At 35.7% G+C, this 24236-nt stretch overlaps 1 protein-coding gene across 6 annotated transcripts; it reads right to left on the bottom strand.

Annotated features, from left to right (window-relative positions):
• Positions 1–780: 780 nt before the first annotated feature.
• On the bottom strand, positions 781–17574 carry LOC132280196 (histone-lysine N-methyltransferase ATXR7). Of its 6 annotated transcripts, none has more exons than XM_059782361.1 (19): positions 17405–17574; positions 16853–17047; positions 16133–16745; positions 15861–15977; positions 14184–14507; positions 13745–14098; positions 13310–13615; positions 12662–13129; positions 11058–11478; positions 10812–10970; positions 10221–10642; positions 10019–10141; positions 9710–9790; positions 9091–9144; positions 8858–9009; positions 7801–7847; positions 7669–7714; positions 2437–2582; positions 781–1060 (listed from the first exon to the last, which is right to left on the bottom strand). In XM_059782361.1, the coding sequence occupies exons 2-16, from the start codon at positions 17014–17016 to the stop codon at positions 7826–7828; spliced, it is 3780 nt and encodes a 1259-aa protein (XP_059638344.1). In that variant the 5' UTR covers positions 17017–17047; positions 17405–17574; the 3' UTR covers positions 781–1060; positions 2437–2582; positions 7669–7714; positions 7801–7825. The 6 variants fall into 6 exon arrangements, with proteins under 6 accessions (XP_059638344.1, XP_059638343.1, XP_059638342.1 ...); XM_059782360.1 differs by having other exon boundaries at positions 17411–17574; XM_059782359.1 differs by having other exon boundaries at positions 17426–17574.
• Between the last annotated feature and the right edge of the window lie 6662 nt (positions 17575–24236).

Below are 24236 nucleotides of genomic sequence, written 5' to 3'. Positions count from 1 at the left end.
ATCATCCAAACAATCTTAATTTAAAAGCATTGGCAAAGACAATTTACAAAGGAAATTAGGACGATCAAGCTTCAAGTTACCCACAACCACTTTATATAACTTACATCATCTGCAACAAACATATTATTCGCATCAATTTTTTCACAAAATGATCCTTCAACGAACTCAAATTTAGCCTAAATTCCACTCAATGAACCCATCTATATGGAACTACTGTTGATATTGTATCTTCTTTCCTTTCAAGTGGGTTATTAATTATCTTAATTTAGGTATAAAAGACATCCGTAGAAGGTGACCTGCAGGATTGGCACTCTCGATCACAACCAAATCTTTGGTACATGATCCTTGACCACCAAGGGGTTTATGGGCTTAATAGCTGATTTCGATTAATTCACACACCAAAATTCTGGACACATTCCGTCATCAGGTTTGCATTTTGTATCCATATGACTGCCAGATAGGGCTTTTAACATTTTTGAAGCGAGTCCAAATCTTTAATTGACAACTACTAACCATAAAAACATACGGGGGTTCATACATATGTAACCATTTCATATCTACTAGAAGAACATATGATGGGAACACATCAGTTTTAGGGCATCCTGCCTGAGTTAAGTTTTGATAAACGATGCTTAATATAGAGTGAAATGCAAAATTATAAGAGTTTTCTCTAATCCTTGTATGGTTTGAACATGAGACTGAAGACATAAACATGCATTTTAGTGCCAGAGGGTACAAAGTTTCTTCACTAACAATTAAACATTAAGAGAAGTATGTATGTGCTGAAAAAGAACAAATTTCTATATTATATATTAAAGAATGAAGAATTAAGACAAGTCTGTACATAGTATCAAATTCCCAAAATGCAACGAAAGCAAAAGAAAATGATAAACCGATTTACAGTTTTTATAGAGGAGAAACTCATCTGCAACCGAGAGGTATCTACAAGAATATGCACACGAGTCTGTAATTCATCTCTTTGACAAGTAGGCAAAAATACCACTGCAAAAGCATCACCATAATCACATCATGTTGCTCTATCAAGAACTGCAACCACGACCTAAAACAAAATAAAAATATAGCATCAACACCCAATCTCATGCAAGAAATATGACATGATTTCTTAGTAGTTAGAGTTTCTAAGCCGCAAAATTACCAAACCAATAGAATCATACTCCAATACTCCCAATTGGAGAAAATATATATGCATATATTGAAAAAGAAGAAATAATATTCCAATTTTGATGTCAAAAGATGTGTAAAATCCACATCTCATCTCCAACATTCAGTTTCAGTTTACAAATGTGCTTGGTTTCTCATCCAGACCTAATTGGTTGAGAACTCAATTTTATATATATATATATATATATATATATATATATATATATATATTTTCCAGAATTGATTTTAAGCTTGTTAGTGTTGAAATCAACCATCAGAGGATGTATTCTTAGTAGTTTGAGAGCCGTAGAGTGTTAATATATATAAATGATCTCTTACTCACTGCTGAGCAAGAAATTTATCCTCTCCAAGAGTGGTGACAGTCGGACATGATTGTTATCTTCTTTTGGTAATTACCTTTTTTATACTTAAATCATATCCAACGGTCACCATGCGTGGTGTGGAGAAAGTTTCTTGCTTACCGGTGAGCAAGAAATCATTACTCACACAGCTCCTAAGAATTAACTATGATAAACAGCTTCAATCAAAAATAAACAAATAACGTTTGGCGTTGATTTAAAACAAATACCAGAAATAAATGTTTTGGGAAAACCCTCAAACTGTCGTATAGCTAAAGGCATAAATTCTATTGTGAGAAACTGATTGAGGGTTCAAGTTGTATAAATAACATCTTAAAATAGTCCAGTGCTGGCAAAGATACAAATGGAAAAAGGCTCAACCAGAGAAGTGCCAAGAGCAATTTCCAACAATCCATCTACTTTTATTCACATTTTCCCTTCAAGAATCATTCACGGTTCAGTTTCAGGAACCACAAAAAAGAAACCAATAAAGAACACTCGGTTTGCATAAATATTCTATGATTTAGTTTTACTAAGCAATAATCAGATTACCATCAAAATTCATCATTTCTGGCTCCAGTATTATCCAAATTCTTTACTCGGACAGGACTTGTGACAATCAAGATTTGAACTGATAGGCATGATAGACTGTTGCATGGACGTGTGACAGGTGTGGGTACATATCGAAGCGTCACATGTCAAATCCAAAAAAAGAAGGCACGATGGCACTGCTAAATATTCAAATTATTTAATTTTTAATTCTATATATTAGACTAAAATAATGTTTTCATATCACACGGTGTCCAAATATTTATGAATCCTTAATTATTTATTGGTGTTGTATGACTAAAGAAAAAAACATAATTGATGCTAACAACATTAAAATTTGTCTGAACATTGTGTTTTGGAAACATACAAATGATGATAAAAGCATCCAGTGATATCTGCTGCAACTCATTCATCTTCCTTTTTTAACAGTCGCGACATCCGATAGCAAAACTGTTGAGCAATAGCGCACTGTAAACTCGAGGAAAGCTAGCTTGACAAGTGTTTGCTGTAAAGCTACACACACACACACAAAAGAAAAAAAGAAAGATCAATACCATCAAAAGATTTGCAGTAACCTGAAACTATAAAAGAACAAAAGACAGAACTACAGATAAATCATACATTTCAAACCACAAGTGTTCATAAAAGCAGATATGAATTTAGACTAGAAAAATCACTAGATGCATATAAATACCAAAACCATCACTACAGATAAGTATGGCAACTCCAGATTTTAATGCACATAATAAGCGGGAACCAAACCATCATCATCATCATCCTTGCCTTAATCCAATATGAATTGTGTCAGCCGCATGAATTCCATCTCCAAGCTTTTCTATTACAAGCCATTTCACCTACTATATTTAACTTTTTAAAATCAGTTTTAATAACGTAATCTCATGTTATTTTAGATCTCCACTCGTCTTCCTCGTTTGACCGGTACTTCTCTAGGTCTTTGATGTACATATCCAACCCATCTAAGTGTACTCTCGAATTTTCGCACCAATGGGTGCTACCCCTATTTTTTTTTTTCTGAGACTTCCATTAGTGACACTCTCTCTTCACTCCACTCATTTGTCTTAACATTCTCATTTCCACTACATAAAGGCGTTCTTGTTTATTTATTAGGGCCAAACACTTCGCTCCATACAACATAATTGGTCTAATGATGGTCCTCTTTTAGCTTGTGTTATTCTCTTATCACATAAAATTCCACTAGCTTGTCTCCATTTTGTCCAACCAGCTCCAACTTGACTAGTTACATCACTATTTATCTCTCCATCTTTTTATATTTTCGACCCTCATTAACAAAAGTGGTTTTGAGTAATCTTTTCATTTTAGAGTGCTATCATTATATAATCAATGACCAAATCTCAATTAAAAAACAACCCATATACTCGGTTTTATCAAACCTTTATATTCTAAAGCATTTCTCCACGTTTCTAATTTTATTGCTAAATTCTCTTTAGAGATATCCAAGAGGACCATATCATCAACAAACATCATGCATAATGAAATCTTGTTAAGAGAAATCCAAGGGTATGGCATGATCTATTATTAGATGCTTTGTGGGCATTTAGGACTTCTCCACAGTCTGCCACAGGCACCACACATTCGCCCTCACTTATGGTCATGATGTTGTATTGCCTGTATCGAGTTGGATGATGTTGATGAAAAACATTTAATGCACTGGATCATTTGCAAGCCCAAAAGAATAAGGTTGCCCGAGCTTACAACAAAGAAGTCAAGGTTCGTTCCTTCCGAGTTCATGAGCTGGTTTGGAAAGTCATCTTTACCACTTAGATCAAAAGTGAGAGGTTTGGGTAAATGGTCACCATACTGGGAAGGACCATTCTTGATTCATGAGTTCAAGGCGACGGGCATACAGATTAAGGACCATAGATGGCTTCGTGCATCCCAATATGGTCAACGGTTGCCATCTCAAGTACTATCCATATCATTGGCAAACATCATGCATTATGGAATCTTGTTTTCGGATTCTTTTGTTATCTAATCTAAGATTATTGCAAATAGATATGGGCTTTGCACCGAAACTTGGTGCAATCTTACATTTATGGAAAACTCACTAGTGTCACCATACGTGGTACAACTTTTAGGTTTTGTATCTGTGCGCAGGCATACAGGTTTGCTCGCTCCTCCTTCGGTAGAAGAAAAGTCATACAAGAAACAGCAGAAATGGCCCAATCTCCATCTCATCTTCGTTTCCGGCATGTAGGGGGTTTCACCCTCCGTTTACACAGCTTTGCGAAGGGCTCGTTAGTCCATTTTTTAGCCCTCCCCTTCCCAATGCCTCGTAGGGAAATCCCGGCTTTATCTTCATCAGGCTTACTTCAGCGCCGTTAGCACCTTTGGTCGAGAAAGGGTTGTCCAAAAAAGCTTTTGTATACATATCTTGGATACTTTTATAATTTATAAGGGCATTTGTTTCTTTGTAGGACGCGCCAAATTATATTGCATGGCCCTATCATACGCTTTTTCCAAGTTTATAAAACCATATGTAAGTGTTGTTGCTTACTCTTACATTCTTCAATTAATTGCCTAAATAGGTATATAGCCTCCATTGTTGATCTCCCCAGCATGAATCCGAATTGGTTATCAAATAACACGGTCTTTGTTCTAGTATCCTCTCTCATATATCCCCTTACTTTTGTAAAATAGTACTATTGTACTTTTATCCCCTCATTTGCCACATTCCCTTGCTTTTGGATACTGTTAAACAACTTTGTTAACCACTCAATTCCTATGTTACCTAATGTTCCCCAAGCTTCTATAGGTATATCATCCAGGTCTACCGCTTTATTAATCCCCGTCTTCTTAAGCGTGTCCTCTACCTCCTTATTGGTGACTTCATTTATCATACCCATGTTAAGTTCATTTCCTCCTCCTCCTCTAGGATATTCCTTATTCAATAGATTTTGAAAGTAAGTCTTCTATCCAGTTAATATATCACTTTCTTTGACTAGTATTGTGTTATCCACACCCTTAATACATATATTTTGATTTAGGTCTTTAGTTGATTATCTATATTCTTTGCTAATTTATAAATATTTTTCTCACCCTCTTTGTGCCTACCTTTTCATATAAGAAGACATTTAGTTAGCTTTGTTTCGCTTTACTTAATTAATATCTTCTTTGCTTCACATTTTAGTTTTGTTATATGAGTGGGAACCAAATCAAGAGCACAAATAAGATAATATCAAAACATCTACTTAAAAGTTATGCAAACAGAACAGATGCTGATTATTTTGCTTCTGATACCTCAAGCGGGCCAATCGGATGGTGGATTAGGCCTTTAAAATAATATATGACCCAAGTTTACCACAAGATGGCTGAATTTAGGAATCTAGAGAAGAGAAAACCTAGTAAGGCAGACAGAACAAATGTTCGTATAGGATATAAGTTTGAGGGTGCAGCAATCTACAAGATCAATACAAGTAGTTTGAAAAATATCTAGTCTATAATGTAACTTCTAGGCAAACTAAAAATATCTTTAGATGCTGGTAAAACATACCACCACCAACACAAAGCATTCTCTACTGCTAAACATAAAAGGTGGTGGTCGACAGTTTCATATATTGTGGTAATCAACAACATTTGTTCTGTTTTTGCCCTTAACATGTAACAGTCACAATCATGCCATCATCTACCTTCTTTTCACTTGTACCCTTCAGGCCTTCATAAGTATTCATAAGTCCATGTTTGTCATCAATGTTAATTATTTAAAACAATAATATCATTATGTCTTTAAACAATAGTTTTATTTCATAGTTGCACATTAGTACATCCAAAGTCACCCATAATGCCACTTTATATTTCTATTCTTGTTTCATATTTACCCTCCAACCTCATCACATAATACCAATGGCACTCTATATCTTAAAGCTCTCTTTAATACTACAACTTAGTCCATAATATTTATTCAACCTTAATTATGTCCTTTATAACAATGATTATATGATGTTGCTACTACTAATTTTTAACCTTTATAATCATGGAGTAATATTTAACCATTTAAAGGTTAATTTTTTTGGACAGACTTTCAGAAGGATTTGGACCCTTGAAAATTATAAAGAGGCGGCAGATTGTGATCAATTGGTGTTACATGTGCAAGAGGGATGAGGAGTCAATGAGTCATCTCCTTTTGCATTGCCTAGTAACTAGGTGTAACAAGGGTCATTTGTTCCACATCGGATCCAGATGGGAAAGTGATTGGGTATAAATGGGTGGATATGCAGCACTACCCAATAGCTTGACCTTTTTAGTAAATGGACAAGCGCCCACTCGTTACAATTGGTATCAAAACCAGACTCAATCCTTCATCCAGTGTCACGCCAAGCACCAGGCCCGGAGGGCGTCCGGGTTTGCAGCCGGGGTAGACAGGGTGGCCCGAGCCACAACGAGGGCTTTGCGAGTTTGGGTAGGGGAAAATGTAACAAGGGTCATTTGTCCCACATTGGATCCGAATGAGAAAATGATTGGGTATAAATGGGTGAATATGCAGCACTACCCAATAGTTTGAGCTTTTGGATAAATGGGTAAGTGCCCACCCGTTACGCTAAGGATGTTTAGACAATGCTTTTTGCCAATTTTTGGGGTGCAACTGGTGTTGCCAACTTCCACAATGGGCAAGCCCAAATCTTTGGAGCTAATGTATTATGTATTGTGAGAAGACAAGTTTGATATGCATAAAGGGAAGTTCCTCACTAAATTTGGTGGGAAATGTGGTGTGAAAGGAATAGCAGGTCCTTTGATGGTGTGGAAACTTCGATTTGGGTGCTATAGCAGTACATTCTGAATTCTTTGATTTTTTTATTTTTCTATATTTCAAGAGGGCTTTAAAATCTATAGAGGAATTTGTAAATTTTGTGGATAGCTTGAGGATATAGAGATGTATTTGTTTTTATTTTTTTGCAATTGTTCTTTGTTGTCAAAGTAATAATAATGATAAATATCAAAATAATAATAATAAAAAATAAATAAATAAACTCAATACGAACTCTTTTACCTTGTATTATACTAACTCTATGTATCTTGCCACAATGTTTTTCGAATCGGTGTCCTTAATTATATTAATGTACATATATTTTTTATAAGTTCCATTGAGGACCTTAATGTTGACCTAAAACCAAAAACATGCCATTTGCCTAAAAAAACCCAAAAAAAAACCAATAATGATGTCCTTGCCTTTGCCCCTATCTCTCTCCCTATACATATAAATATATATGACCAGTCATCTTTAATGATGACAATCACCTCAATTTCATGCCGTCTAAAATTTCCCCATTACGTCGCCACAAACCAATTGTTGTGGAGTTAAGAACCGAAAAATGGAAAAGTTGAAAAATTTTGAAATTAACATTGAGCATGTTAGTATATATATATATGTGGTAGTTTCCTAAAAGGTACAGGACCAACCAAAGCATTCAACACAACTAAATGCACCTTCAATAAAAAGTAAAAAAACAGTGACAAAGTCCAATGACTGCAATAAGTTATGGAAGCACACAAGCAGCACAACCCTCCCCCCCCCCCCCCCCAAAAAAAAAAAAAAGAGGAAGTTAATGAAAAGGCTGCAAACCTATACAAAAATTTATCAACTTCACAACATGCGCCAAAAAAATGACCTGTGGAAATTGAAAATAAAATAGTAAGGAAAAAATAATAATAAAATGAGGACAAAACTCAACATGAAAAAAAATAATACTCATACCAGGATTGGTAACTCAGATTACTTCTCAATTCATTGATCCACGACACCTGAAAGAAGAATAGTTACTTAAAATGAAAGTATAGCAAACAATAATAACATTGAATGAGACTTATCATAATAATAATAACAATAACAATTGATGGGGGCCTGAAAGTAATGTCAGGACTCAAACAGACATCACTGGCTGGATCCAAAAAATTTAACTAATGACGACTGCAACCACATAAAATTCATGCTTAAAAATTACCCACTTAAAGTTCAGGTTAGAGAAGGATGATGAGATCTGATATTAGCAGCAATATTCATCATAGCATAAGAAGCCAAAAGAGGAAGGCAAATGTATTAATTATGAAGTGAGGTGAAAACCTTGAGAGAGAAGATCCACGCTTTCTTCTTGAACTTTTTGTTTTCATTCTCCCTTTTTTTAGCTCATAAGAAACAATCTTGAAATTCAAGACTTATTAATTTAGTCTATAAAGTTATTTCATTGAATACCAAGTAAATTTCATAGAGTTGTTTTAAAATCTATTGACATGTTTAATGCACCAAACCTATATTTGATGAACAATGTATAATGAAAATCTTGGAATTCTTGATCCAGTAAATCCAAGAAGAAATTCACATCCAAACTTCCTTTCATAAAGGACGGACTAGTCATGGATTTTAAAAGGAAATCGGCCAAACATTTCATTTATATAACAAGCTCCGAATGCACTAAATAATCTACCTGTGCATGATCCTTCCGTGTAGCTAGGAAAAAGAAAAAGAGTCCAAAAGATTATAAACTTTAAGATCTATTATTCAAAGTGAATAAATTAAAAATCAAGAAATGTCTGTTTTTTTATCTTGTGATATAATCCATGCCTTTACTTCAACAATTGAGTGAAGTAATGACTAGAACCTCCAGGTAGTTCATTTACTTGTTTTCCTAGAGAATCGCTTTGAGAAAGACTTGCCAATTATTGCATAGACAACCAAAAAACCGGTGGCACAACTGAAACCGTAAAGTTAGAGACATACATGCCCAAGCAACAACCACATATTATCAATTCATTACCTCCTGGAACCACAGTTGCAGGGAATCTTTTTCTCCTCAAGTGGAAACTTGTAATTATAAGTAATTTCTTCGCCAGCAGCAATATGCCGTTTTGCATAAATGAAAATCTTTTTCTCACCCTCAACACTTATAACCTTGGTATAGCAGTTAGGCTGCAAAAAAAAATGGTTTTAAATTGGAAAGACAATTTCAGATTTGAAAGCAATCCTTTGGTATTTCCTTCATGCAACTACCTCACAAGAATGGTTTATAAATCTAGCAATCCCACCACGCTTTGTAGCATCAACCTACAAATATATCAAATATATATTACAGAACAAATCATCACTATTTTTTTTATTCTTTAAGTATAATAAAAATTTGGATGTATTTACCAAAAAATTAAAATAAAATAAAAATAAAAATTTGGAAGTTATCTAAATGTTCATCAGGTTTTATAAAAATGCCTAAACCTGACTACTACACCCTGATGAGACCTGAGAGTGTAAGATTTTTCCAAGTGCCAAAGGCATACAATTTAGCTTGCACGGTATTGAGTGCTGGCTGCTTCAGGTTAAAATTTGCCAAAACAGAAGGGTATTGAATATAAAAGGAGGGTCTTTGTGATGACAGAGGAAGTCAGAAGGCTTTGGTGAAAGCAAATTGAAAGTTCATTTAGTCATACAATGTTGCCTGAAGAGTAGAAAAACAATGAATTTTCTCTACCCTTTTCAATTTTATTTTCAGGTGGTGCTTTTTGGTTCAGTTAGCCATAAGGTTCCAGTTACTGCATGTCATAAATGACCTGATGCAAAAACATCAAATAATTTTGGCTTACTTAAAATAATATTCCATCTCTCATGTTTAACTTACCACATAGCCATCATCTAGTCTAAAAAGATAACTGCTGCCAATTCCCATCTTCTCATAATGACGTTCACGTATATCAGATATCTGAGAAATCCAAAAACCATGCTGATGGAATCAGAAAAGGTTTTGGAATCAAAAACCCTAAAACAATAATTGTTCAATTAAACAAGAACCTAATCAAGCCACAATGCCGAATAAGTAAGAAAGAAAACGAAAAGATTGAAAGAAAACATGAAAAAAAAGGGTAACTACAATTAAGCTTAATAACTAACATTATGCTCCTAATAAAGGAAATGATGATGTGAAGCTTACACGAGGACGAATTAGTTCTCCAACATATTCAATGACGAAATCTTCTGCCTCAATTGGCTCCAGTGCAACAAGCCCCCAATCATGTATCTTGCTTTGCTGAAAACGTAAACGCTTTTTCCTTGCCTAACAAAAGACATATGATAATTTAATAAAAATCACTTTACTATAAAGACATGCCAAAGCAAGTTTCATTCTCCTGGACCTTTAACTGAGTAGCTTTCAAAAGATCAGCACCCTCCGCAGCAGCAAGAAGGTTGCGCAGCTTCACCCTGTTTGTTCTTGCTGAAAGGCCCTTAAAATTTGAAGACTGCGATGATTTAATCTTGGAACCAATATATTGAGCATGAGGACCACGAATTCCCCTAACACGAGCTCTTTCAGCAGGACTTGCATTTAATGACCATTGATGCCATTCCCAACCACTGATTGACGATCGAGCACATCCATCAGATATGGGGCAAGGATTAGACATTTTGGATCTACTGGTCTTGATCTTTTGTGTACCAACTTGTTTACGTGCTTCTGGCTTGGCGGCACTATTTGCTAGTTTCAAAACCTTTCTAGAGCGCACTGGCGGCAAATCATCCATTGAATGGTTCCTTTTCAGATTTGCTACCTTATTTACTGCATACAACAACAAACAATCCAAAGAAACGGTAAAAAAAAAAAAAAAAAGTGCGAAAGCCTGATTCAAACCGAACAATCAAGGATCTGGATCTGTTAGACGAGCACAGAAATTGAATATTTAGGATAACATGCAGAACAAAGAAAAGATCAGGGATATGATACCAACATTTTGGTGACTTTTTGGAGCACTTAGCAGCGAGCACCTCCTGACTTTCAACATCTTTGCATTTTTTACTAGCAACCGTCTCAACATCATCAGGTCCCTCTGAGGAAAGTGCGACACTCTCCTTGCTACATTTTGAATCATCTCCTCTGACCTCATTAACTAAGTCAAACATTTAAAAAATATATTATTGAGAGATTTGACACATCAATGCAGCGCCAGCACAAAACAATCATGCAAATATTTTACCTTGAGATGCATGAGCAGCCTTCACTGATTTCCAACCATCTTTATTACGGGATAAGCGATCCCCGTGCATAGTAGCATCAACAGATGATTTGGTATGGCAAATATTTCGCCGAAGTTTTTGATGATTCACAATAACAGGTTCAACTTCTGCGGTCTCAGACACATTTCTAGAAGTATCCTGTTTCCTTGGCTTCTCGACACATTGAATTCGTAACCCAACATCCCCTGAAGTTGCACACTGAGACAAAGATCCCAACTTTCTACGTGTCAACTTCTTCTTGCGATAATATGTATAATTCCTGAACACCAAAGTTTCCTCTGAAGGGCCTGAACTGTGACAATTTCTTGACCTTTCCCTAGGTTTATCAAGTACCGCAGAAGAATCATCAAGTTTTTCCTTAATTGTCTGGCGTGCTCCGTCCTGATACAGACATAAGCAACTACTAAACCAATGGTATGAAATCTAAAAAGAGATGGCATTAGCCAGAAACTTCAAAGGAATTGGACTCGAGTGTGTATATTGGGTTTGAGTATGCGTCTAAGTGCTGGATTTATCATGTTCCCAAAGAATTCATATTTTCAAAATTCTTATATTTTACATAACAGAATGATTGACATGTATTCTGAAACAATAATGAAACAGAAGGAAGATGATAAGAGAGATTTATATAGCATGTCTCACCAGACCTGTTGGGTACTGTTGGAGAATATTATTATAGGAACCTTAAATTACTCCACAGAATATTGCTCTGAGAATATTGTGGGAGAGATTTTAGTATATGATAAAATATGATTGAAGTGATTTATGGGATTGATTTTATGAATCCTTCAATAATGTATTTTCCATATTTATCGCTTTGCTCATTGTAAACAATCTTAAGAGAGAAAATAATAAAGATGATGTAGCCCTTTGGGCTTTGTACGTGTATCCTTGTGTGATTCATTTTCTGTTTCTCTCTTCAACTCTGACATGGTATCAGAGCAGGTTTACCATACCCTACTCTATACTCGTCTTGGATTTACGGATCAACTCGTCTCGGATTTACGGATCAACTCGTCTCAGATCTTCGGATCACTCGTCTCGGATATTTGCAACTCCTTTCGAACTCTCAACAACTTCGTACTTAGTTTCAAGTTGGACACTTGAGTTAAAATCTCTGTGTGTACCAACTTGAGGGATGGTGTTGGAGAATATTATTATAGGAACTTAAATTACTCCACAAAATATTGCTCTGAGAATATTGTGGGAGTGATTTTAGTATATGATAAAATATGATTGGAGTGATTTATGGGATTGAGTTTATGAATCCTTCATTAATGTATTTTCCATATTTATCGCTTTGTTCTTTCACCTATAAATAGAGGTGCTCATTGTAAACAATCTTAAGAGAGAACAAAATAAAGATTATGTAGCCCTCTGGGCTTTGTACGTGCATCCTTGTGTGCTTCATTGTCTTTCTCTCTCTTCAACTCTGACAGGTACATATTCTATATCCATACCCAAATGGGGTGTGTGTTGGGCTCAGGCATTGGTTCATTAAGAAGAGTCCATGTAACATGGAAGTAAACAACAGTAACTAAAAGAAAAAAAATCAGAAAACTACCTCACTAGTAACGGATTTACAGTGTGCCTTTGAAGAACGCCATGATAATAAGTACTCGCGAAGAGCAGTGTCAACAAACAATGATTTCCACTCTCTAAGTATTTCATCATGCAACTTCTGCCGACACATTGCCATGGAGACATATTCTCCAATCTTCGGAATGCACTCGTCTGGCCTGGAGGGTCGAAATTTATGCGTCCCTGATGGAACAGGTGGGCTAGAATTGTCCTCAAATCCAGGTGGGAGCAACTCATCAATCTCTTGGTCATTTACCACATCATCTGCATGCTTGCAAAGTATACCAAATGCATTTGACAAAAAATTAGACAGAGAATTTTCATATACAGGAATGGTAGCCTGATTAAATGGTTTCGCTGATTCTGATGGAGTTGGAGAATCATCAGAAGTATGTATACTTGCATCAGGACTCCCGGGAATAATGTGGTGAACAGAAGAGCCAACAGTTACCTGCAGATATAAGAATAATTCTTCTTCACAAGGACAATGAGTTTTGAACTAAACTTTGGCACAGACATAAAACCATAAACAAGATGCAAAAGACGAGTGCCCCGAGAGGTATGATTATTTAACGTAAAAGAACACATACTGCAAATAATTTTAAGATTAGGCAATATTTGTTTACATTACCTCAATTGGTTCACCATTTTCTGAAGTGTCAATTTGTTTCCTCACTTCCTCCTCAACAAAAGTGCTGAAATATTGAACTAAAGACATCTTTGCAGATAAATGGAGATCATTCTCTACACTTTCCAGAATGTATACCATGTCATCATGATCTTCATCAGTGTCTAATAGGCCCTGTTTAGATGACTCTTCTTCCCCAAATAAAGATGAAGAAACCATAGGTAAGGGGAGATGCATTTCAGGTGCCATTCTTTCGAAACCAGGGGGACAATCGAACTCACAAGCAGAAGATTCAGGTTCTGATTGAAACTGTAAACAATTGACATGGACTTCAGTACAATATATATGTGTGTGTATGTGTGTATTTTTGGAAGTGATTTCAGTTCAATATAGACAACAAAAAACAGTAGATAAACCATCAACAAATCAAAAATTTACAGGTTCAGCAGGTATTTTTTCAATCTTCCCAGCATATCCTGTCCATCGAATGCGCTGTTCAACAGCAATACTATGACCAGACCAAATTTTTCTCTTTCTCCAGGCAGAAGAATATGCCACTATAGGATCATAAAAGACAGCATTCCACATGACTTGCATACAAGAATCAAACAACACTCTATAGACAGCTAAATATGCACTCCAAATGTTCTCAGAACTTCCAACAGATTTCATGCTTGAGGGGGGCTTTGTAGGACTTCCATTAGTAAGACATTTCTGGTCAGAAACTTTACTGGAAACTGCTGCTTCACTCCCAGAAGCAGCATAGTCATTCCTCCCTTCGAAATTTTCAGGCTGTTCACATAAAACACCACAGAGAGGATTCAGGCAATGAAGAAATGAGATCATCAGAACTTTTTTTAAAACATGAATATATTACCATTTTTCCATCCAGAGAGCCAGATTTAACAGCTTGATTGGCCACTTCAAACTTAAGATGCCTGTCGGTTTTCTTCATAGAAACACACTCAGCTATTATGTGACTTATAATCTCATCAAGCATGACTCTACGAGATGCTTTCATGATTACAGAGTGTAGTTGGGAGCAAACTTCTTCAGAAACTTCAGACAGGAAGCTTGATAAAAAGCCAGTATCATTTGATTCGACATTATATACAGAGACAGTTCCAGAACCAGATGATCTCCAAGTACTTACTATAGATTGCAAGGTGAAGGGGCCAAACTTATTATCAGCATGATATACCTGTACAACGGCATCATCAGAAAGCAGAATGAGAGCAAGCATAAACAGAATGAATACTTATTAAAAATTTAACAGAATGGATACTTATCAAAAAGTAAACAGAATGAATTATCATCATGAAGCAAAATATATACCCATGAAAAGAAGCATTCTCAGTTACACGTAACAAAAGAGACATATGAGAAAGAATCAACTAATTTTGTACATGAGATACAATTAAAAATGTTGAAGCCACAACCCTGCATTCTGTTGCAACCATGTAGCTCTGACACTGAACAAGAAACAGACAATGCAAGTACTTTATTTGCTAAGCGTATTGATTGCTAACCAAAAGCATTTCCGCATAACTCATGTAAATTTAAACTTACTAAACTAAGGGAAATTAGCCATAATTTGTGTAGAAAAACGATAGCAGTATTCAATTATTCACATTGCTCCACATACAAACATTTGAACTCCAACAACTTGTTTGTAATGCTCCTATAGAAGACTAAAACATCTGTCACACCCCAAAACCCCTCTTCTCCTCGTGCCACCAAGTGAATGAAGAAATTCATGCGGCCAAACCCCATTAGAAGATAGAAGAAATTCATGCGGCCACCATTAGATCGGGATTGAGGCAAGGATGATGACAAGGATATTTTGGGATATAAGATAACCAAAGTTGGAAATTTTCTTATCTCCAAATGGGGTGGGCTGTGGGCAAGAGCTTCATCTAGCAACAATATTTCTAACTCCATAAAAATAAACATCTTGGTAGCAGAAAAATCTTTCAAACCCCATATAAGCAACATCTTGCACAGCGTACACTAAGTTCGCACATTGACAAGATATCAGAAATCGATTCCCTGGACTTTTTTCCTTGTTAAAAACTCATGACAGAAAAGCCTCCGATCTTGAATAAAATAAAAAATAAAAAGATCAAACACCATCGACTTCTTTGATTAGATAGTGCAACTTCATTTACTGCTTCTAAAAGCAGAACGCAGACTATCCAAAACCTTAGTTATCAAAAGGTAAAATCACATATTTAATACTTCAGCACACGCACCAAAACAATAAGACAATGAGTTTTACACAAACTGCATGCCAGGATCTTTTCCACATAATTACTTGACGTGTGTATGTGTGAGCCCTGGCACAAGCCTGAGTAGCCCCTGAATGCAGCACCAGAAAAGCCAAAAAGTTGTGTTGACATGGCACCACAAACTCTTGTTGCTCATCCAGAATGTAACCAAACTTCATTGCATATTTAAACCCATTTGATATTTTTCCTTGAGCATGAATAGGTCCATGAAATTTTATAACATAACAAACTTTAATCACGGTGATCTTAATTTGTATATAGCTTACCATTACTGAATCCCTAAGATATCCGTAGTGATGCCAAGAATAGAGTTCTGTGAGAGAGTGAGGCCCATGTTTGTTCCCTTCATCATCCTCTAAGAGCCAACAGGATTCTTCAATTGACTGATTTTTAGAGGAAAAGGCAAAAATAAATAAATAAATAAATAGTATTATACCCTAAAGATTTAAATTTTGAATGGCACTACTTCTCATAATTTAGCATTATACAAGTTTCTTGGGAAGACAGAACAAAATTACTAAACTAACAGCAGTAATACCGGTGGTGCATAAGATGCAGTCAAGCTAGCTGGTTCAGAGTTTGGCATCTGCTGTGTGGAGCTATAATCATTGTAGTTGACACATGTTTGGGATGTAGACTGTGAGTTAGAATCAACGGCTATCGGTGCAACAAAAGCTTGTCCATTTGATAGCAAACCACTATCAGAAACCGGAAAACAATTTGTAGGCCCATTTACTCCAGGGACACTTGCAGTTAAATACGAGAAGCCAGTGGCAACATGGTCAGGAAACTGCTTGAAGTATTTCAATGGCACGGGGTTAATTATAGTCCCATTTACGACGGGATACACAGAAAGCTCCTCCGGCAAGAACCCAGTAGATAAACCCCCATACAACTGCTCCTGAATATAAGGGCCACACATCTGGCCTTGTTCATTGACATACATCCATCCACTCACAAATACAGAGGGAGCATATCCTGCGCACGTCTTGTCCTGGTATGTAGTCCCTCCAACATCACAAGGCTGTGGAATATTGCCACTATTGCCATTAGACTGACAGCTCATTTCCGTCACAGAAGGTGAGCCAATTTCTCCATCGCAATTGGAGCATGATGAAGACGTGTGACCTTCATTCAAGCCTCTGAACAGGCTTTACCCAACAAAGAAAATTTTTATTTATTTTATATTATAAAAATAAATAAATAAATAAATAAGTGAGAACATAAAATCAGCAAGAGAATAACAATATCTTGATACCTCTGGTTTTGCTCCATGGAAGATGGAGCTCCGTCATAACTGCCCACGGATCTGTGTGACATCTTCAGCCTCTTTCTGGAGAAGAAAGGGTTATCATACTCATGAAGATGGGTTCTGGAATCAAACAAGTCTGTGTCGGTGCTGCAAGGAGTTGAAGACACCATGATGACTTACAAGAGGCTCCTCACAAGCAACCTGGATAAATGCAGACTGTTTCGTGTTATTTAATTACATAAATCGCTTCCAGATTTGTACGACGAAACTTTAGTGCAGTTAACAAGGCACAATTGAAATTAGATCTAGAAAATCACAATTCTAGTTTGAATTCTGTCAGGATCTGAATGAAGGAATAGATACAGGTTCATCATTATGTTAATATCAGGAATTAGAAAAAAGAATCAAAATCATTATCGAACATTCCGATCACGTTAAATCACACGTATGATTGAATCTTGTCGCTGAGTTTTATCGGAACCAATAAGTTGCAACAGAAACATGATGATGAATCACAAACGAGATTAACCCAAAATGAAGAGAAAGAAGATGACACACACGCACAGAGAGAGAAGTGACCTCCAGGGGTCGTCGTGCCGGTGGGAGATGCTCGGCGTGGGTAACCAGGAACCCTAGAAAGAAAAAGATATGAGGTTTCTTATCGAGGCGGCTCTGCGTCCTCCTCCCTTTGCAATTCTATTCCTATTCTATTCTAACCCCAAATAGACCAATTGCGGACGAGTCCCGGAATTACTATTTATATTTTATAATATATATGAGGAACTGATAGCAATGGGGCGGGATTTAGTAAACCCTACTCCACCCGTTTACCAATTCCGAGTCCCCATACCCGTCTCAAATTCGGGACGATTTTCCTTCTAAATTAGGGTGTTCATTTGTTTTGTTATCTGCTTAGTTTAATTGGTCGAACGCCCAACTTTCTAAGGTGCAAGTATTCAAGTTCTCCTTCCTCTTCAGGTAGATCGGATTGATTTTTTAACCTCATAAAAAATTTGGCAGATCCATGGATCGGATTGGGATTTTTAAAACCGATCTGATCGGTTACTTTTAAATTTTTTTAATAATTAAAAATATATTTATTGGGTCATGGTTAAATATTATAATGTTAGGCTATTTAAAAAAAGTCCAATCTTTAAAACCAATTCGTAACGTAATGGATCAAATTGGATTCAATTTTTTACCTATCTGTTGGGATCTGATTGGATTAGGTCAATGCCTAGTTCGATCCGGTCTGATTTGATCCATCATCACCCTTAATAAATAAGGAATTCACAGGTCCATTGATCGGATTAGGGTTTTTAAAACCAATCTCATCCGTTAGCCGATCTGATTTGTTACTTATAAATTTTATTAATAGTTGAAAATTAATTTATTAGGCTATAGTTAAATATTAAAATATTAGGCTATTTGTAAAATGTCCAATCCGTATAACAAATTCGTCACGTATGGATTGAATTGGATTCAATTTTCACCAGTCCGTGTGCATCGGAATGGATTAGGTTTAATGCCTAGCTCGATTTAATTCGATTTGATCCATCGTCACCCCTATTCTAGTTCTCATCTTCGTCGATGAATTTCAAATCTCATCCCCGTCTATCTCTATGGAAAATGGAGAGAAAAAAATTAGATTATAACGAAAAACCCCAGATGTACATACATCTATATATAGAGAGAGAGGGGGGGGGATGATAAAGGGGCGGTTTGGGGTGGGGAATGCCAACCTCATTCCCGTCCTCATTTAACATATCATCCCATTCTAACCCAAAATTGTTTATTAAACGAGATTGGGCAAAGGCTGGGATGGGTTTAGAAGAGTTTTATAATTGTCTTATGAATTTAACGAAGGTAAATAATGTTTTTTTTTTTGCAACCATAAGGCATTATCCAATGGCCTAGTTGATAGAGCGTCCAACTCCTTATATAGGTGTGCCCATGTTCAAATCCCCCTCCCCTTAGTTTGCCAAGATAAAAAGAAAATAAAAAATCAACCATAATAATAATTCATTCTCTTTTGATAAGATCAATACTCAAATTCTCAATTTCAACTTGAGATTTAATATTATTGTAGAAACATCAAAATAATATATAAAGGTTATCAAATAAGAATAATATACAAGGATATAAAATTATTGGAATAGGATTAGCTAAGGTTTACTTAATATATACCTAATATTTTTTAATTTAACAATAAATTATAATAAAAAATTATAATTTATTACTATAAACGGGACTGGGCGGGATGGGTGACCTTTCGAATCCCCGCCCCACTGCTAAGGAATTAGAGGTTTTCAAAAATTAATAGAGGGATTTTCATCAATGATCTTGATCCATCTCTCGAATCTAATTTAATGCATGAAAAAATGATGATACATTCATTAGAGTTAGTAAATTTACACAGAGGCTTGAGTAAGCCTCAAAACCATCCACAAATGGGATGCTCTCTTATGCTTTCAACACACATAGACTGCATCAAACTCATAAAAATATAGTGTAACCATCCACAAAAGGGAATGTTCTCCCTTATGAAGATCACTTTGGCTCATTCTGCCTCATTAGGTCACCACCTTCACCATGGTAGTCTTGCCTTTATGCTATATTCGGTAGGAATGAAGGAAGGGATGTGGAGAAAAAAATAGGAAGGAAAGAATGAACTTCCTTTGTTCGGTAGAGTTGAAACAAGGAAAGAAAGAAAAATAAGAAGGATGACACATCTTTCCTCCTTTATAAATTTTTATCCGCCTGCAGAAGAAAGGAGGGAAGACAAGTGGATTATTATAGAAGTTTTAAATTAAATACTATCCTAAATTATACAAGTTTTGTGACGGCTCAAGTTTTGTAAACCAGGTGCGTCAGTGATGACCAAAAGATGACCCGGATTCGAAATGCGGAAGCGAAATATGATAAATGTCCTCTAGAGATGCATATCATCCCTAAGGCACCAGACTAACTCCCTATGAAACCATGGAACTCAAGTAAGCTAATCAATGAAGCAAAAATGTCAAACCCGAAAAGAAATGAACCAAGGGTAAAATGGTCATTTCAAACTAAAATGGATGCTACTGTGCATACCATTAAAGAGACAATAAAAAATGAATGAAGTTGGACTTAAGAATCGCTTGATTCGGAGTCCGGACGGAAAAGATATGGAAAAGAACAAAGTGGCATTCTCCATTTAAGAAATGTCACAGACCTATCTCACTAAAACTGAAATAACTCTCACTATAAGTGGAGTTTTGATGTGTGGTTAGTACCTTCGGAAAGGTAACTTCAAGCTCTTAAACTTAGACTCAAGAACGACCCAATTTGGATTAGGAATGAAAGAGTTATGACCCTCTGAACTTGATGCAAGAAGCTGTCTAAGGAAAAATGAAGTGAGATGGTTCCAGGGAGGATCGGTCGACCGAAATGCAACCATCAGCCTGCCGAACCTCAACCTTTGGTCGGCCGAACCCCTATCATCAGTCGACCAAAACAATGATTTCACTAACAAGGCTACTGGAATGGCTCCTCGAGCATGTGTCAGCCGGCTGATCAGCCAACCGACATAGCAGACAACAACTTGCTGCTATCTGCTGTTGCAATGTGTGGAAAACTCACCCAGTCCAACCTTGATGCTATGCATGTATTCCAATTGATCCAAAACATGTTTGAAAACATTTTCCAGCCTTAATCAAGCCCATATAACATGCCAAAACAAAAGGGAAGCTTGAACTTAATCCCTTGCATGAATTTTTTATAAAAATCCATAAATCATTCCAAAAATAGTTCAAAAGTTGCAACTTAAGAGTTTTATGAAATGTGAGCATGCCTGCAAACGTAAAATGTGTTTTAGATGCACTACAATAGCATATGGCCTCATTTTAATCCATTTACAAAATTTAACCTTTCAAACCTCCATTTTCATAAAATAGGTTATTAGGGCAAAACATGAGCTTTAAAAACATAAATGCAAACTTGAAGTTTAATAGCCCTTAGCCTCATGTTATATATACAAAATAAGCTTCAAAGGTATGCTTAGATACACATTACATGAAGGAAGCCATCTTAGCTTCTAAAATACCATACATCCATGGTATATAAAAGTATAACATCCAAAGGTAAAACATGCTAAACAAGTGCATGTCCATATACAAAAATATTCCAAATTGCTCATAAGCCACTATGGATGATGAGCATCCGAAAACATGGTCTCCTTTCCTGTAAAATAAACCACACAACTAGGGTGAGTAATCAAGTTACTTGTAGGAAGAAACATATGCGTATACCCTAAAGTTTCAATATCATTGCAAGATTAATATAGACGAATACAAGGGAGCATTCCACTTAACGTCTATGTTTAAGGTGTTCTAAGGGATCATCTTAAACTTAATGTAATGATTCTATCACAACACAATATCCATATCAATGTACTTAGCAACATCAATTCGCCAAAAACCAAAATCACAAGTCACAATTAAGCATTGGTTGTCATCTTGGAAATGAATGCAAAATCAAATAGTGGAAAACTTGGACATCAAATCTTGAATAAAGCCAAGACCTAAACGGTTATTCTGGGCATTAACCCGCTGGGAATACCACCCTAGTATGCATTATAAATGGGGAGAACTCATACCCCCCGCACTAGAGCCAAACTCTAACCATGTCACTTGTAACAATGTCCCAAGAGAATCCAAAATATATCAAGTTCAAAACTTATACACAAATATCAAGGTATATATACCACCTTCCATGCACAAGTATTTTGAAACCACACAAACCATGTCTTAGGGTTCCAAGTCTAGAATGGCATAATAAATGACAAGTTCTTATCATGATATAATGTACAAAACAATATCACCAACTTAACAATTTAAATCATGCCTCAACAATAAGCTTTATATACTAATTCTTAACATTCTAACAATAAGCTTATAAAATAATCACAATTAGTCATTAACAAGAATATAGAATTATCACCACCATAAATATAATAATTCAAGTTAAAAGAAATTGTATATAACATTAATAGTTCTACAAGAGTCCTTGACGATGGCCGCTTGTATACGCCAAAATAATATAGTGAATGTGCAGTTCAAGAAAAGTCTTTTAGGTCAAGTTTAAATTTATAAAAACTACTACCACTACTACTACTAATGTAGCAAGAGTGAGTAGGGATCGTCCTAAGGGATTATACGTGTTGGAATTTAACTTCAACTCTAGTGGATCACAAGATTGCAAATGAGAAAAAATTCAATTAATTAAAATGCAATTAAAATAAACTAAGTTGAGATAGGGATTTAAGAGATGAGAAGTGAGGTCTTGGGGTGCATTGGAATCGCCACTAAACTCGTTCACCAAACCACACACTTTTAACTAATTTGGGGAAAACCTTCTTGTGAACAAAATGTGACTACCAATTGCAATATTAAGCATAGACCATCAAATTCAATAATGTATTGTCTACTTAACCGACAAATAAACTAAATATATCACAACCCATAAATTCTAAGCATGACCCATCAAACTAGTCATAATTGTAGCACACATCAATCGAGAGAACCATGGAATTTGCAATAATAAGACATGGAATATCAAATCAAGTAAAGATTGTCTACCTACCTACAAGCATGAATTAAATTGTAGAAAAACCCATCAAGTATAAGAATAATTCATCAAATTAATTGACAAACCCATTCAATGAATACCATGCATAGCCATCACTAGATCCTTAATTAATCACACATAGACATGCAACCAACATAGAGAAACTAGTCTAGAGATCAATTCCCAAATAATCACACATAAGACAACATGTAATCACTAAGAGAATCAATAGGAAGAATTAACCCATACAAATCATGTAAGACATAATTCTCAATTCAATCATACATAGACATGTAAATAAACTAGAGAATTAATAGGAAGAATTAAACCATAGAAATCATAGAAATATACCAAGATTTATTTTATTGACAAGGCTAAAACATTAATCACAAGATATTATTCCCCAAAAAGTATGAAAGAGATAGAGGTTTAGATTACAAACTTGGGGCTCATCCAAACCTCAAGGAGAAGCCTAGCCAATCATAGAGGAGGTGGGTGTGATCTTAGAACCCTCAAGGGTAATCCCCAAACATAGCTCCATCTTCTTCCTCTTATTCTTTGTTGAATTCTAGAGAGAGTGTGTGTGTATAAATCTTAAAATGTGTTCTTGGAACTTCCACTCTTTTCTTTTCTTCTAACCCTAATCTCTAACTTTTCTAGAGAGAGAAAATAAAATTACAATAAAATAAAATTGAAGACTAAAGATATAGATAGATTACAAAACGGTTCAATTCCCTTTAAATACAAGGTCCTTTTCTTAGTCACTAAGTCAGAAATACAACTCCAAAAATATCTAATCTCCCAACTATGTGGTAGGTAGAATTTGGGCGTGTGGGAATAAAACAACTCGCTGCCAGCACATTTTCGATCAATCGAAAATTTCTTCGATCCATCCAAATTTTTAACATTTTTGACCTTTTTCCGGATTTTTATGAAATCTTCGAAGAACTTTTGTTTGACTCCAAAAAGGCTGTAATAGACCATTTTTAGCCCGTTTGAACCTTATTAATCTGAAATAGACAAAAACACAAATAAGTACTAAAACGGGAGAATAAAGATAGATGAATGGACTAAAATACCCTCGCTTAGGTGCTAAAATGCGTCACATTTGATCACTCATCACACCCCCAAACTTAGATATTGCTAGTCCCTAGCAATGAAGTACAAGGAAAAGAAAGAAATAAATAACTAAGTAACTATGAACTAGAAAGCAATAAAATGATAATGCTACTTTCGTAGGGAACACGATTGCATTTAGCATATGCAATAAGCTTTTTAAACCCTTAGGTTACCCCTAGTGGACGAGTGAAGTCTCGTGAAGGTTTCTAGAAATAATACCCACAAAATTGAGCTCTTTCTCACAAGAGAGGCACCAATATACAAAACAAGCATTGGGAGAAAACTACCTCAAGTATGCAATTTTTCAACCCTTTCCAAGCAATCTTCCAAAATCTCAACACCAAGCAAGCAAATATGGTCCTCCACACATCAAGAAAATGATTCTGCAAATCAAAACATTTCTAAAATCCTTTTAAGTGAACCGGCATCAAATATGTTGCTATCTAAGCCAACTAAAGAAATGATCACATCCTTACCCTCAAACTAGCACACAAATCTAGTACCGATTATCAAAACAAAGAGTGAACCTTTTATTAAAGCTTATTCAACTAGGTGCGCTTATTTTTTTCACTCGAATTTTTTTTTTTTTTCTAACCAAGAGGATCAAAGATTGAAGCATGGTGCAACGTAGTGATCTATTAAGCTTTCTAGCGATCCATGAGGTCGA

This window comes from Cornus florida, unplaced genomic scaffold (assembly GCF_030987335.1).
Source record: "Cornus florida cultivar Cherokee Brave unplaced genomic scaffold, ASM3098733v1 CherokeeBrave_3.0.0_Hap2_Chr10, whole genome shotgun sequence".
In the NCBI taxonomy this organism is placed as follows: domain Eukaryota; kingdom Viridiplantae; phylum Streptophyta; class Magnoliopsida; order Cornales; family Cornaceae; genus Cornus; species Cornus florida.
This window is presented reverse-complemented; position numbering and strand designations above follow the sequence as displayed.

Bases quoted from the DNA above. Each gene is read 5' to 3' on its own strand.
- LOC132280196 (XM_059782361.1), bottom strand. From the start codon at position 17,016: ATGGTGTCTTCAACTCCTTGCAGCACCGACACAGACTTGTTTGATTCC. The intron at 10,971-11,057 runs GTAAAATATTTG...TGTTTGACTTAG, and splicing joins GGCTGCTCATGCATCTCAAG to TTAATGAGGTCAGAGGAGAT. The intron at 7,848-8,857 runs GTAATGAATTGA...TTCTTCTTTCAG, and splicing joins TGCAACTGTGGTTCCAGGAG to GTGTCGTGGATCAATGAATT.